Source organism: Pygocentrus nattereri, chromosome 5 (assembly GCF_015220715.1).
Source record: "Pygocentrus nattereri isolate fPygNat1 chromosome 5, fPygNat1.pri, whole genome shotgun sequence".
In the NCBI taxonomy this organism is placed as follows: domain Eukaryota; kingdom Metazoa; phylum Chordata; class Actinopteri; order Characiformes; family Serrasalmidae; genus Pygocentrus; species Pygocentrus nattereri.
In genome coordinates this window covers 31,209,828-31,226,465 of record NC_051215.1, presented here as the reverse complement: position 1 = coordinate 31,226,465, position 16,638 = coordinate 31,209,828, and the positions used below count along the sequence as shown (strand labels likewise).

The following is a 16,638-nucleotide window of genomic DNA, read 5'->3' as shown; positions in this document are numbered from 1 at the left end:
AATGTAATATGAACATGTGGGGTGGCCAACAGCACCAGGAAAAAGCTCATCACCATAATTTATATCTGATGTTATTATCAGGCATCATGTGAAAATACATGCTTGCTAACAATGACCACTGCATTTGCTTCACCAAGCTCATGATAAAATCAGATCAGGTGTATAAAATGAATTTGTATGGTTATCAAATAAGATAACCATAAATAAGTTGTTTTGTTGCTTTAACCTGCTGATGTAATTCCAACTGTAGAACCACTGTCAGACAGTCACACAGACTGAATAATACAAAAATAATTGGGTGCGTCCATTCGTTCCATCACATCTGGTCTGGGAGTTGCTGCTATTAGCTAAGATGTTTCCTCTGGTGTGTTTTGATTGTACTGATTGTTTTTCCATCTACTATTAAAAGCCAGGCCTTGAAATCAGAGCTTTTATACATATAGGTTGCAGATCTTAGTTTTATCAGCAGTGGACTCCAAGCTACATTAGGCCTTGTAGCAACTGTAATGGCCAACACTTCTTTATCAAGTGTTGTCCACCTTTTTACATTTACCCAGTCACTCTTATCCAGAGTGACTTATGGTTTTCTTGTGTTACAAGGGTAGGTGAGCGTAGCGTTAGGAGTCTTGCCCAGGGACTCCTCTTCGTGTAGCATAGGGGTGCTTGCCCTGAAAGGGAAATCAAACTCCAGTCTGCTGCATTGAGGGCAACGGTATTACCCACTATACAGCATGGACAGCACATGTTCTCTCAGGCTTCTGAGTCAATGTGATTTGTTATTGATGAAGCAGAGTAACTTCCTGTGGGGGAGTCATGCGCTGTGCCTTAATCCAGACAGTTTTTGTTGTCAAAGAGGGTTTTCAAATGAAAACCTAACTGTAAGAATACACAAAGACTGAGAATTATTCTAGAACTGAACAAAGATAATATATTATCGTATACATATATATGTTTATGTTGTCTGAACAAAACCTTGTATTACCAAAATGGTAATTTTATAGGAGAAAGAAAAAACACATTTTACTTTTAATATAAGTCAAGGGAACCAGACTTGGTCCATTTATCATGAAATTTACACACAATGAAAAGCGCAACAGGCATTTTCAGACACTTTTATGTCAGAAACCGAGAAACAGATGAAGATACAAGGCTAGTTCTCATATTATTACATATCACCATTGTCCAAAACAAATCATGTATCTGCATATTGTAGATTTTTATTTTTCTACATCTTACAAATGTAGCAGCTGTTTACATTATGTGAAAATTTCTTGACGAATGAACCACTAGAAAAGCTCCAAAATCACTTGGAAAGAAACCTCTTAACATTAACTGACATCAAATGTTAGCTAAGAATGTTTTTGCTTTCTTCTGTAAAGTTCCTATTTAGAAGATGCATATTTTTCTTTGGACATCAACGATGTGTAATTATATAATATATACATGGGCAAAATATATATCATAGTGTAATTCAAATTACTGACAGTTTAGTATATTTATGTATTCATTTGGATATCAGTAATTTGGATGCTTAAGTAAACCTTTTCCCTAAATGAACAATGTGTTTTATTTTGGATGTCCCTTCACGTCTAATAAGAACCACATTTAACAACTAAAGTGAAAAATGCTTTAATTGGGTGAAATAGTAAAAACCTTAATCAACAACATATAGACAGATGTCCATATTGCTTTCGTAACGTTGTGGAGCGATGAGAAGGTGGACACGTGTGCAAAGACAAGCGAGATTTATTCGGGGCAAATGCAGAGTCATGGTCATAGCAGTCCAAGGTCAATGAGCTGAGATGAAGAAAATGGTGGGCAGACATAATGCAAAGAAAACACAGGATAAACACAATAGACAATATAAATCAAACACTTCAAACTGTACAAGCAATACAAAAACCAACAAAAAACTAGGAAAAACACAGGGCTTAAATACAACAGGGATATCAAGGGATAACAGGACACAGGTGGAAAACACAGGTGGTGACAATCAGGGGCAGAGTCTGAAAACAAGGGGGCCGGACTGGGAAGATAAACAAAAGCACACTGACACGTAAACAAAAGAACATGGAAGACCAAAACACAAGCACATGGATAACTGGGAGGGGTCCATCATGACAGCTTTCTAACCCTAATGAGGTAAAGCTGAGAGTATATCAAGCCCACAGAGGTTTCCCTGAGGCTGGCAAAAACGTCAGATGCTGCTGAAATTTAGTAAACATTACAAGAAATTCACACTATCAGGTTCAAGCTATAAAGCCCCATGACTAGCAGGCCGAGACTGCTGTGTTGTCTGAAGCAGTGGGCTGAGTGAAGAGTGCCATAGGCAGTGCGCGCGGAAAGCTGGCTTGTCTCCATACAAGGCTAATGGCTAACAGCTTACCCCAAGAGACTGTACTTTCCGGCCACTCTCTTTTTCTGTCTTAACTCGTTTACTCATTACAATCTGATGTTTACTCATTTGACGATAAACTGGACTAATTTACCTCAGGCTGCGGCTCACTTCAGGAAAGGTGAGGTAAACTGTGTGTTTTGCACTGTTTATATGTCAAGTTATTTGCATATATTTACATGCCAGTGTAACCATAATGATAAAAGTAAAATCTCAGTCTATATAGTGAATGTAACAGAAAAGCATTAAAGCAGTTATTTATGTTGTCATAAAGTACTCTCAGTCCAGACACTACATTCCCAATTAGTTCACATGTCTACCTTGTTTGGCCAGCACGTTGGGTCACTTTTAGGCTAGTCTGGCTTGCCTCTGCCCTAGGCTGGTTTTAGTCCACTTAAACAAGTGCTGGTGCTCCATTAATAGTATCTGATGTTTATTTTGCTGATCATTTAGAGCCGCTGGGCACTTATGTAGAATCCAGTTTCAGATAGTATCAGACAGACATCCCTTTTGTCATTTCTGAAAAAGACTCGATGCTCTTTCATGAGGGAAAGCTCAATGGCCTCAAGGGTGCCAAACAGGTCAGCCTGTATTGAACACATATCTATTGTAAAGAAAGAAAGTGCTGATATGAGAATTCTGGGCCAATACTGATATTTTTCATGCGCATAATGTAGACGTTTACTTTACAGTTTCTTTTATTTATAGAGGTGTTTGACTAAATGAATGAAACAGAAATATTAACACAGTCATCCCCGTCACATAAACATTCTGACACATTGGTCAGTGAATATCAGTTTAAAATATTATTCAAATCTAAAAACCTGTCCAATGCTGTTTTTTTAAAAGCAATGATCTGTTGATACCTAAATGGCTCTGATATCATTGTGCATCTCATCTTCTTCTTCTAAAGTCTTTAAATGGAGAGCAATACTAATCTTTTACAGTGTAACGTTACTGTTGTCTACCTCACAGATGCAACTGACAAAGGCAACACTTGCGTCTCCATTCATAGCCCTCTGGCTGTAGGCACGTACTGAGTGTTCATTTCCATATGTGGGTCTTTAGGTCGGACAGGACATCACATGTGTTTGGTATTGTCCTTGTGACAGTGACACTCTGAGCAGTAAGATGTGGTCTGTTTGGATTAATGATGATGTAAATGTGCTGTGCTGTTCCCGCAGCCATATGGTAGTTTTGCATCAGCTCCAAATTTGCCTTCTCAGCTTGTTTTGCTGGGCTGGTACCATCTTGATTTAATCATTTCTGGGACATAAATGTGGCTTTTGTTTCACATGCTAAAGGAAACATTGGTTGCTGAGAGGCTTTGTGTATTTTAGTTTACAGCTTAAATATTCTATAATCAGTCAGTTCTGATGTGTTGCAGGTGTTTGTCAGTGGTTAAAACATAATAAATATATGTTGAATGGTTGACTATGGCTGTGGGCAAAATTTTAGGCACCCCGATTGCATTACGTTTTTATGTTGATTTTCTAAGTGAAAAGAAGTTAACACACCCTCTACAGAGAACACACCTCTGCACATTTTAATATACAATTTTTGTGTGTTTTCCAAATTGAACATATTGGAAAAAATGCAATATAGGATGTGGCCTGTGCAAAAAATCCTATGTGTTAAAAAATTTCATGTGTTAAACTCAATTATGTGCTAATAAATTGAAATTCAGAAGCAATGGCATATCTAGGTGTGTTCTGTGTAGAGGATGTATTAACTTTTTTTCACTTAGAAAATAAAACCATGTAATTTGAATTTGGTGTTTAGACTTTTGCCTTACGGCTGTGTGTCATTTCTCACGTAACCAATTCATTATGCAATTCTAAGGTTAATATTACATTGAATATTCATGAATTTATTTCCGACAGCAGGTTTGAAGATAATCATTTTGACCTCATCGTGCATCCCAAAAATCTGCCAGTGCATTATAGTTGTTTTTGTCCAAACGATGCCACATATAGGGCAGATATAACTGGATTTTTGTGTTTATTGATAGTGTATAAGGCAAGCCTGGGGAGGATTCAGCAAACCAGAGCCCTGTTTGGTTTTTAAAAGCAGTCATCCAGGCCTCTGACTGTGCGCAGTTGTGCTGTAGACTAACAAAAGAAAGAAATCCTTGAACGGGTCAGCCATTGTTCTCTACTGCCACCCAGTTTCCCCAACAGGCCACGAGAATGGAAATATGCATGAAAATAGAAAATAATGACATTGCTCTGTGCTGAGGTGAATGAAGAGCTTCAGCTTTTACAGTGCATTTCCAGTAGCATGTGACCCGTGTGACAATTTTGAGACAGATGCAGTTTTAAGGTGCTAAAAAAATGGAAAAAATTTCATTTTTTTCTCTTAATCCTATTTTTTATTTTCTTTAAAGGGGAATTCCCCAATTGGTTCAAAATGTCTGCATTATTCAGTTTTTACTCAGATTTTTTTACAGTGGTGTTAACAGCAAACGGGGCTTGTAATGTCAATAATGCAAATTATAGCCTTTTTATTTACTATCCAGAATGACCAGTGAACTGACTGTCTTCTCAGTTTTTTTATGCGATGTTGGTAATGACAGTGTAATAGTAATTCTGAATGTATAAGTTTCCTGATAACACCTCGCAGAAGTATCATAAATCAATGCATGAGGCAATATATTCATAACCATTTTCTCTGAGGGAGCTTTTAGGGGCACTAAACTCCTCAGATGACTGGTTTCTATCCCAACACTGTGAGCAGTTTTGACTCTAAGTTTTTCTAGAATGAATTTCACATCAGATCACTCTGAATTCCTTTGTTTATTTAAACCAATACTGATGAATCCATGAGTCATCATTATTGGCTGATATTATCAGCCAACTGATATATCAGTCAAGATCTAATTTAGAGTAATTAAATTATGTAACAGTAGTCACTGAAGGTCACAATCTAAACTAATTATTAGATTTGAGTGTCCACTTAGCTGCCTGTCTGAAAATAACGCCTTCATTCATGGGAGCTGTGTCTGGTAGGCGCTGTGCATGAAGTGAAGTGAGTGACACATCACTATATTTTTTATACACTGTGTCCCAGAATCTAGGCCATACTAATGTATGTGTCAGTTTGAATCGTCTGTGTGCACAGGCTAAAAGCAGGAGTTGAGTTAAGCTCTTGTTCTTATATTTGGCTCGCAGCCTTTTAGTTAGGCCTCTACTTATCGATCGGAACGACCTCTCCTCCAGCATTAGGATATAAAGATGCATCTAAAATAGAATAATGATCGCGTGGTGACGGGCCAGGATGGTAATCATATTCAGGGCTGAGCAATACTGCTGGAAGCAAAGGCCTCTTTTCTTTAAGCTCGTTTCTGGAAGAGCATAAAAGGTGCCTGGAGCCTCACATTGCCAAAATGTAGACATCTGGTAATGACTGACTGCTCTGTCTATCCAAAAGAGCACAATTTGGGTGGCATTACTATTAAACAGTGTCACAGGTTTGACAAAACAGCAAACCAAAAAGTTATTTAGCATTTTGTGAAGCCTCTGAGATTTGCACTCTTGCCAGATTGTTAGTGGTACTGACAGAAGTGCTAAAGATAACTGACTGTTTTCTTGCCTTTGTTACAGTGATGCAGTCTTGCTTTGCATTGAGCTGATTGGGGCTGTCATTCAGGAGAGTAATGAGAGGACAGGATGTGTCATTGTTTTATTTGTTTGTTTGCTTTCCTTTGTGAGAAAGGCACAACACAGGCGTGTGTTTCCCCGATATCGTCTGTATATGAAGTGTAATCATGCAATTTCTCTTAACCCTTAAGACCCCGAGGGTAATTTGGGTGGTGATTGTTATAATTACAATTGCACTTATAAAGAATTTACATGTGACAGTCACACATACCATATGTTGTTATTTTCAGGAGACCAAGGGCTATTCAGATATGCTATTATCTGATATGTAAATGCTAACAGAGTTATGATATCTTTATGAATTTGCCTAATTTTTGATCAAAAATTTTCCTACCACCTGCAAAAATGTGTCATTTTTGCTTACAGAGATCTTGAAAATACGTGACACCTTTACCTTTTCAGATATTGTTTGTCTGGTGTGTCTGTGAGCTGTAGAAGCAAGAATTTTAATGGTGATTCATTCTAGTGGTTATTATTGAGTAAACATAAAAATTTAGCATAAGGCGGCCATGATTTTGATTGATTTTTCATGCTTTTGGATTCATACTGAGTGTTAAAACTTTGATACACATGAAAACAGACTTTATTTTTAATTATAAATTGCGTTCCATATTTAAGCAGTTTTTCTGCTTTTGAAAAGATTGCCCACTAAATAACTGGTTTCAACTGGAAGAGAAGAATGTTTTTTGCTATTTATTTTAAAAATGCTACTAAGGCGCTTAAGTTTTGTTGCAACAAAGTGTAGCTTACATACTCGCAAATATCAGCAAAACTATGGCATCTTTTAATCCTGTTAAAAGATAAAATCGCTGTTTAACTGAAATGTTGGCCGGTAAGTTTTCTCTGTGTTCCTGTAATAAAATGTATTAAATACCTGAGAAGTGATTTCATTTCAGTATTTGAACACTGACACCTCGACCAGTCACCCAAGTATTAGAGTGCCTAGCATCCTTAGCATCAATACCTACTCAGTTGATTAAAGCTTATATAGGGGATTGTCTAGCATCTAAAATAGAAAATAGAAAGTGCCTTAAAGAGGGTAAACTACATCATGACTGCCAACGAACGCCAGTCGCTCTTGGAGGTTTCAGTTTCATATTCACCATCATCACATGAAGCTTCATTGAGTGACAGCTGGGCTCGTCATGCAGAATGTCTTTGAGCTCGCTGTAAAAAGGGCACAGTCTCTTCTTTGGTTCATGTCCTCAGATTTTTAAAACTTTGCTTTCAGACTTGTTCTCTTACGGCTGCGTTCGGTCATTTCATTTAAAATCTCTTTGAACAGGAAGTGGTTGCAATAAGTGTCTTCTAATTTTCTTTGCACAGAAACATCAGCCTAAATGTTTATGAGTATACAATTATGACAAATATGGAGTTGTATCGACGTAAAAGCCACAAGAATTTCGATCTGGCTATTCAGACTGAGTCACATTGCCACATATGGGATACATAGCAGATTTTAGTACCTCATATGAAAGTGTCTCAAAATGGAATTGTAAAGACTTAATTGACTTTTTGCTCTTCATACAGCCTCACAGATGACACATCTGTGTCACATATGAATAAAAAGATCAGATTTGGGACACTTTTACCTGTTGTGTGAACAAAGCCTATTTGTCCATTGAGGAACTGTGAACTTATTGCTGAATCCCAAATGGCTATTCATTAGACATTATGCACTGTTTAGGTGCAGGAGCCAGTATTTTAATTTCTGTGTAGTGCAATATGTAAAGAGCAGGGAGCCATTTGAGATTCAGCCAGTGTTTTTGTTCAGTACTCAGGTACTCATGTTGTTTTGAATGAAATCACATCGGGATTTGTCCGTAGACAGAGCTATCTGTTAGGGCTGCTTTTCAGGTGCAGTGTGAGCAGCCATATTGCACTGTGTTAATCGGACAGGGTGTTTTCGTACGTTATGAGCATTTAAATCGCAGGCTTTATTCATACATGATGGGTGACTCAAACATACAGTGTGTACATTGCGAATCGCTCAGTGTGTGCCTGCTTTAGTCGGGCAACAGTAATAACTAAGACCAAAAAACATTCTCAGCAGTAGTTTCAGTATTTTGTATTGAGCTCATGTCCCTGAGGAACTGTAACTTGCTGAACCTCCCTCTTTGGTCTGACTTGCTGAGGCAGTACTGTTTGTTGATACTCTAGCACTTGGGAACTTAGCTAGATCTGGGTGCAGCTGGCCTGCAGTGATAGGCCAGGCAAGCGCTGGCGAGGCATGATGTGAGATCATGCAGCTGAGGAGGGGACACTTACAGCTGTTGCATCATCTGGCAGCAGTTCTCTGAAGAGGAGTGAATGGAAATTCTGTTGAGTAAACTTTCAAAAGATACTACATTTGTATTCAGAAGTAAAAGGGGAGATGTTTCTTCGTGCTTGATGTGGCATGGTACATGGTATAATTAAATATTATAGCAAAACAGTGTCAATAACTGTCCATTTCTAAAGGTTCAATAAGTTTAGTTTGTGGTAGGGATGCAGGTCTTTTGACCAGTAACCACTTATCATGAGCTGCAATTATTCATTAACAGACAAGCCTAAAATCAAGGATGAATGAAGGATGAATCTGTGTACTCAATATACACACACTTCTTCACACCCGTCTGCATAACACTTCTCTCAAAGAGCAAAACAGTTGTCCTCCTTATTGCTTGTGAATGTTTACTTTCAGTGTAGCACTTCACCGTAGTCAACATCTCATAAAGTAGCCCCGAATACCACTATTTTTAGCCATGTGTTTCATATTTTAGTAGGCCTAGTATGCCTAGATAGCAGAATCAACTCAGTTCTTCAAATAGGAACTGTTGTTAATTGGAAATTAATATTTTTTTAGAGCAATAACATTCCTCAAGCAATTGTTTATTTGTGAGTTAAAGGGGAATTTCACCACTTTTTCCACAATCCTGAATGATTTAAACATTAAGCTATAAAGAACGTCATTCAGGGTGGTTTGATGTGAAATGCTTAATTCTAGAAAAACATAGAGTCAGAATTGTTGACAGTGTTGGTGATAGGAACCAGATATCCGAAGAGGTGAAGGCTTCTGATAGCTCACTCATGGAAAGGTATTGCATGAAATGGTTATGAATACACTGCCTGATGCCATAAACATTGAGTATGTTTACATGCATTCAATAATCCATTCATAATCAGACTTCTGCAGTTATCTGATTTGTTCGAATGGTCAGTGGTCAAATGGTATCTTTTGTTAAGACTACGGAAAGGTCTAGAAATCCAATAAAGCGAGCTGAATTTTAGCTCAGTAATCAGATTTCTCAGTGCATGTGAACTCTTACTTGGATTTCTTTTGGATTTCTCAGTCAGTGCATGTGCAAAAACAGGCCGCTGTAGCAGAAATAAGCAGCGTTGTCGTGAGATGGCAGTAAAGCGCTTTTGAAACGACGCTGAAACCAGCTACATGATGGTAGAAATGAAGGATTTAAATTCTTTTTCTTCTAGATGGTGTATGTTCATATTTTCAGGTAAAATGGTGCAATGTTTAAAAAAAAGCCATAGCATAAAGTCTGAGTTTTACATTCCGCTAACGTGATGTCATCTACTGTTAGTTTATTGGCCAGTTGCGAAGCAGAAATCCGATTATTGCCAGACTTACATAGACCTGGAGTTTTCCTGTTTCCTGTTTTCCCTAGTGCATGTAATTGCATTGGTCAGATTTCTGCAGTTATTGGATTATTAAGTGCATGTAAATGCACTCAGTGTTTCATGATAACTTTGAGAATTTTATAATTGTAAACATATTTTCCATTCTTGGTGGCGATGTACCTGCAGGCCTCGAGGCAAAATAGTACCAAAAGGACACACTTTTTTGATTTTACCATTAGCAAAGTATAAAAACTTATAGAAAACACATCTAAGTTCACTGATTATTTTTATAGTAAACCTCAGGGCTATAATTGTGTTGTAGACATCAAAATTCCTGGTTCATATCACTACCATTGTAGAGAAATGAGTCGGTAAGTTTACTTACAGCATCACGTCAGACTCTCTGAATAACTTTGCATACATCTCAGTTAAGGAATTATGCGGAATATTCATAAAATCGGTGTAATTCCCCTTTAATGGTTAACCGACTAGTTGTTTACGTCTCTACTATGTGGAATAAAATCCCTTAATTAGACTTCATCAAAAAGTTTCCAGTCATATTTTGTTTCATAGAGCAGGTGAGTCAGCGGCTAGTTCCTGTGATAAATGGACTGAGATGAATGAAGAGATGAGCTGAGGCAGATGGGAGGAAGTCTTAGCCACACTTCCTGTTCCTCACAAAGTGCACACAGTCATCCTGAAACAATCCAACTCTTCAGGCCCTGCGAGGGGGAGGATGCACTCAGAGCCAGCATGGAGAAATCGCCCTTTCACCCACTGAAAAAGCATGTTGCTCCATTGGCAAGGAAATCAGCAGGCTGTAGACGGCACAGCCAGCAGAAAAATACAGTCGAACTTTCTGTGCTTCTTTTGGCATCACAAGTGGAACTCCATGGGGGATAAGCAGCACTAGTTAAAGCTTAAACTACAGATAAGGCCATGTTTACATGCTTTCTTTAAGTCCTCTAAATGAGGTCTTTAGTACATCCTTCCCCAGCATTTACTCTCATGAAGCCAACCATGAAGATCAATGGCAGGTAGTTTGTAGTGGTGAAGATGATTGAGTTGTGTCAGAACAACAAGTGTGCCAGAGAAGAGGTGCTGCCCTCCGCAATACCCAAAAGGCCAAAACGAGTACAATTCATATACAATTAAGAGAAGAACTAGCTTGGGCACCAGGGCTCCTCTGCCACGTTGCGTTTATTCCTGAGTCGTGCAGGCTGTTGCCGGCTGTGATGACTTTCTTGTGGTTAGGCAGCTGAAGCCTAGGCTCCAGAGGGAAGAAAATCCAGCCGTCATTATGCAGGGATTGCTCGCTAGCTTTTCCTAAGATGTATCGAAAAGCATCCCAGCAGCCACGTCCTGCCAAACCCACAAGCGTCATCAGATTTCTGTTGTTGAATAAAAGTGAGTTTCTGGGCGTTCTTAATACATTCTTCTAGGGCCACTGGGTTTAGGCGTGATTGAGTGTGCAGTATGCTTTGGAATTTTGAAAGGGAGGTAATTACACTCAGCAGAAATGTTTTAAAGCTGCCCCATGTTTAGTGTGCTTAAAAAAGCCCGTCAGACTTTTTGTCTGTGTAAATTAGGTGTCGTGATGAGGGCGCCCAGTTTTAATATCACATTGCATTGCTGCTTAAAGGGATGGGATAGCCAAAAGTCTTGTTCTCACAACTTTACCCAGTGTAGTTGGATCAGCCAAGACACTTTTGAAGTATACAGGGATGTGCATGGGTGCTCAATTACTTGGTTAAGTTTTTGAGATGCCAGTATTCAAATACTGAAATCACTATTTGAGTATTTGTTCCATTTCTTCATGGAAGATGGAGAACATACAGACTAGCACCGCAGTTAAACACAGAATTTGTTAGAATAGAACTGTAAATCGTGAAAATTGTGCTCATATTTGTGAGTAATTATATCAGTGTTTCTCATCCACGGCCCTGGAGGCCACTGTCGTGTACCGATTTCCTTCAATATGCCAAGTTCCACTCAGTAAGGGCTTTTTAATGAGCTGCTTGATTGTATTAGGTGTGTTGGGAGCACAGAGAACACTAAAGTGTGCAATGCATTATACCTCCAGGACCAGGAGTGAGAAATACTGTGTTATGTTATACTTTGTTAGGCAGAAATGAGAGAGCTTTAATGTTGACAAGGAAGTGTTTTTGAGGATGTGACTGAGAAGGCCGAGATAGCATGGCTTTTAATCTCAAATAGGCTAGGCTGATGTTAGCCACAGAAACAGTGAAAATGTACCACTGAAGAGGAAAAAACACCTGAAGAAGAATACACATCTCCATCAGCATCCAGCATGTAACGTTTGACAGGGGAGAGACGAATGCGGATGAAGCTAACAATATCCCAGGGATAGACAGAATTCGAAAACCTCAAAACCACTTCCAAGTCGAAACACGAAAAAGCCAACAACCGCCAGCTAAAGTACAAAAGGGTGAAATCAAAGACGAAGTTGGTAGAAACGAGAAAAATGGTCATAACATACAGTCATAGGATATCTAGATAATCGGTCAGTATGTTCTTATGGTTGAGAAGCAATACCTCACATCGAACCCTACTTTGGACCAGTCTTAAATAGCGCCAAAGTAGGTCAACCTGTACAGGTGCGTCTGATCAATAATCAGGAGACCTCGAGCGCTGGTAGTGACGCGGGCGCTCGTCCCGAGTCATGTGATCTACCGATGCTGTCCGGGAGATGGAGCAAAAAAGCTACTCTCACGCACGCGAAAAGAACTACTTGCGTGAGGAAAACCACACTCATACACAAGAAGAGAACTGCTTGTGCGAGGAAAAGCACCCCCGCGAAAGGCTCTGGCGACCACTGATAGCCAATCACAACACAGTTCCAGAAATCAGTAGTACTCAGTCATATGTTGGAAAATTGTAAAATTAGATTCTTCTGCTAAACTATTCCTTTAAATGTATTTACTGTCTTTTACTATTAGTTGACTGTAGGTGTGTGCATGGTATTCTAAGGATGAGTAGCGAGTAGGAAATATCACTTACTTCTTCTTGGGTATCATAATCAGGGCTCATGTCTTGCATAAACACGAGGCTCATAAATCAAACAGGACAATCAGCATAGAGGCAGATGTTGTCATAGCAATACCCCATTAAGATCGGCGTGTATAATCTCTCCAAATGTTAATCGCTCATGGCTGCCTCTGAGTGCTGCATTGTATTCAGTGTGAAAGGGAATGTTTTTTGGGTGGTGTGGGGGGAGGAGAAGGGAGGTGAGGGGAGTGCTGTCCTAAGGATGTGAGATTGGGAGTAAGATAGATATGCAGCCCCAGGATAATTGCTGGAGAGCTGCTTTGGATCATATTCACTTTGCAGGGCTTCTTTTTAAAAAGCTTTGTACTCGTGCTGTGTCTGTCTGTCTGGTGTTTTGTATGAAGAGGGACTACATGGCCAAAGTGGTGGCTTTACAGAAGAGAAGATTTTGTGTTGTTACTCTGTTCTTTGGTTAAACCTTGGTTTGCTATATCTTTGCAAACATCTAAAGCTGGAAATCTTTGTTGTAGAAAGAACTAGACAACAAACATTGATTTTACAACTATACGTTTACCACGTACAGTGGTAGGGACGTCTGAAGTAGATTGAGGTCGTCCAACTGGACAGCTTTCAGCTTGAGGGCCAGGAAGCTGTGCTTAATTATTTTCCCTTTCACAGCTGGAGGTTTGAGCAGCTGAGTGTGGCCTTCTTTTCAGAGCAGAGAGAGAGAGAGAGAGAGAGAGAGAGAAGAAAAAAACAGCCGAGTCGGGCGTGTAGGCATAAAGTCTACATCACTTCCTGCAGCATCTGGCAGTGATCAGAGTGGGAGAGGAGGAAAGAGCTCTGCTGCTGCTGCAAAAGACACTGGAATGTTACAAATCTGAGCTCCGGCTAACGGCTCTGCACGTCGGCCTGCCCACTCTGACGCTCTGAAATTTCAAACTTAAACAAGATCCTGTGGTACGACAGCAAAGAGCTTCAAAAACAGACCTGGTATTATTATATTTATCCTCCAGAATGAAAGTACATATATAGACATACAGTCAGAATATAATAATGTATAAACTGATAAAAATCCTAGCCACCAAGTTCTTGTTGTTTTGCTATACATTCAGTTTATATTGCAAACTGAATTGTATGTAATTTGCAGGCCTGTTGAAATCCTGAATTTTTAGCTGGCAGTTAATTGAAAGAAATAATGAATTTCAGTCTTGAGGTCTGCATCATTTTCTCTTTTTTTTTTCTTTCCACAAAATAACAGTGTAGGAGTTATGTGGTACAAAGTAATACAGTACAGTGATTTGATTAGTTTCTCAACCAGTAAAGTAATGTAATGCTTTACAGTTCTAATTCTTGTAAACACGTTGCAATTACTGACTTCATAAGAAACTTTTTTTACCTCCACACATTTCATTAAAAGTATAAATATCCTGTATATATTTATATTATCTGTGCCTGTATGTAATAGGGGGCATTCATGGGCTGGAGGTTAGGGAACCAGCCTTGTGACAGGTAAGTTGCCAGTTCGATCCCCAGAACCAACAGTACATGACTGAGGTGTCCTTGAGCAAGGCACCTAACCCCCAACTGCTCCCCCGGTGCTGCGGATAGGCCTGTGATGATTCACTTCATGGATGGGTTAAATGCAGAGGTGAAAGTTCTGCGTAACAAGGGTCACTTAATCAACTTAATAATTTACACAAGCATGTGCTACCTGTGGCAACTCACTGTGTGATTTTGATTGTGAATATGACCAACAAATTCAATAAGTGGTCTCTTGAAGCATGTAATCATGCTGTTATGAAACTGATGAATAAAGATCTCCATGCTGAAGAAGAGAGAGCCCCAACCAACTCAGGCTCAACTAGATTTTCATTCAGAAACAGCTCTGGAAGCTTTACATTTTACTCGCCACAGTTAGGAAGGAGTAATAAGTGATTTATAATGGATAACTTTTCTGAGTATTTCTATCCACACTGCCAAAAAAGGACTAATAACCCAATAACTTTCCCAATCCCAATAACTTTCATTACATTCAAATCATGAATATGAAATATTTCCTCTTCACAAGTGTGTTGAATGGAAAGTTTAAAGTCAGAATTTTTAGCAGAATTTTTCTTCTTTTTTTTTTTTTAAGTTAAACGTTAACTTGCACAAGTTACACATGAAAAATCCGTTTTAAAAAGGTAAGCCAAGCTAGGAGGGTTTAATTAGACTTCTGACCTTATTTTGATCAAATATCTCTCTCTTTTTTCGCAGGATGACGTAGCGGTGGAGGCTGGAGGAGAGAGAGAGCAGAGATGAGCCTCACATCCTGGTTCCTGGTGAGCAGCGGGGGCACGCGTCACCGACTGCCCCGTGAGATGATCTTTGTGGGTCGCGATGACTGCGAGCTCATGCTACAGGTCAGCTGATGACTACTGTCACTCTCTATGCGAATAGCTCCACACATACAGGCCCCAGTGTTTCAGCACAGGTTAATCCCCTGACAGCTGGGAGCTCCTGCTGGGAACCCGATACTGTACTGAAGTCCTCCGCTGATCTTCCCAACACAATCCCTGAGCCTTTGACTCAGTTCTTTATATGAGCATGTACAGTTTGGAGAGAGTGCATGTATTGCATTACTTTTCAGTGTGTAACTAGTGCTGGGTGATAAAATTATCTGTTTTTTTACTGTGATTATATTTTCCTTAGTAATGATAATAAAAAGGAATTACATTTCAACTATTTGTTTTCAAATTTTCACCAAAATAGACATTACATACAACTTAGCCCAGTACCATTTCTTTTTTTTTTAACCACTGCCCCTTGTTTGGGAGTGTCATCTTGCCCCTTAGAACTGAGTTAAAAGGCATAGTGGTTGAAATCTTCCCCTACAAAATGGGACCCTCAAATAAAGAAGAACATTGCTTCATTAACAGGCTACTAGCGGTGCTCTGTAGGTGACCCTGCCAGTCTGCATTGATAGCAGAGGAGGATAGAGTTCAGCCACCTCACTGCTGGGCTTTACCTAAATTTAGAGCATCATATGCTTTCAAAGAGGGGGGATGCCCCACAATTATTCATTGTTGCCCATTCCTAATTCTTCAGTGAAATGAAGCTGAAGTCAGCTTTTTTGCCAGCTTCTTGTTAGAATTTTCCCATTCCACCTTAAATGGTGCAGCAGTTCTGACATCTGAGGTATCAAAATGTAACTGCTGCTCCATTTGAAGTGGAACAGGAAATTTAGACAGCTAGCTACCAAGACATCAGCACACTACTAGTGTTTTTTATGCTTATTATGAAGAAAAGGACCATAATACATTGAAATGACATTAACAAAATACAAATGTTACTGTAGTTTTTAAAAGAGAAAATACGCACATTTGTGGGTTTTTTGGTGCAGCCAACTTTTTTGTTTTTTCATAACACTCCGTTTGGAGTGTGCCACTAAAAAACTCCCTTTGGACAACCATGTAGCCCTAACACTTCGCCCTACCCCTCTATCTCAATAAGAATCGTTACACCCACCCTATGTGAACATGCAAAAAGGAGGTGTAGGGCTAAGTGGTAGGGGAGAGGGGTGAAATGGGATTGGGCCCTTATCACACAGCATGCAGGATTAGGAGAATGCCAGCAACAACCAATTAGGAATTCAATCCAGTCAGAAAAAATCTTGTGAGTTCTGTTATGTTCTAAGGTTTTGCATGTTACCTGTTAAATGTAAATTATTTTTATTTGTATTTTTTAAATCTATTTGTTTTATGTTCAATCTTACTAAATAATTTTGTAGATTACATCAGAATCAGTGTACTGTATATAAGTGGAAGTAGAAGTAGACTTTTTAGAAGTAGAAGTAGACTTCTTAGAAGTAGAAGTAGACTTTTTAGAAGTAGAAGTAGACTTCTTAGAAGTAGAAGTAGCTTTTTATAAAGTCAGAACGTCAGTCTTTTCTCTCTGTCCAACATTTTTCAATACCAC

General features: G+C 39.1%; 1 protein-coding gene across 13 annotated transcripts in view; it reads left to right on the top strand.

Moving 5' to 3' along the window:
* cep170aa (centrosomal protein 170Aa) overlaps window positions 1–16,638 on the top strand; it is a 70,699-nt gene that overhangs the window by 4,406 nt on the left and 49,655 nt on the right. For all 13 annotated transcript variants that reach the window (XM_037538298.1, XM_037538296.1, XM_037538297.1 and 10 more), the window contains exon 2: window positions 14,938–15,083. In XM_037538298.1, the coding sequence (XP_037394195.1) occupies window positions 14,979–15,083 (105 nt within the window). In that variant the 5' untranslated portion in view covers window positions 14,938–14,978. The remainder of the gene's footprint in view (window positions 1–14,937; window positions 15,084–16,638) is intronic.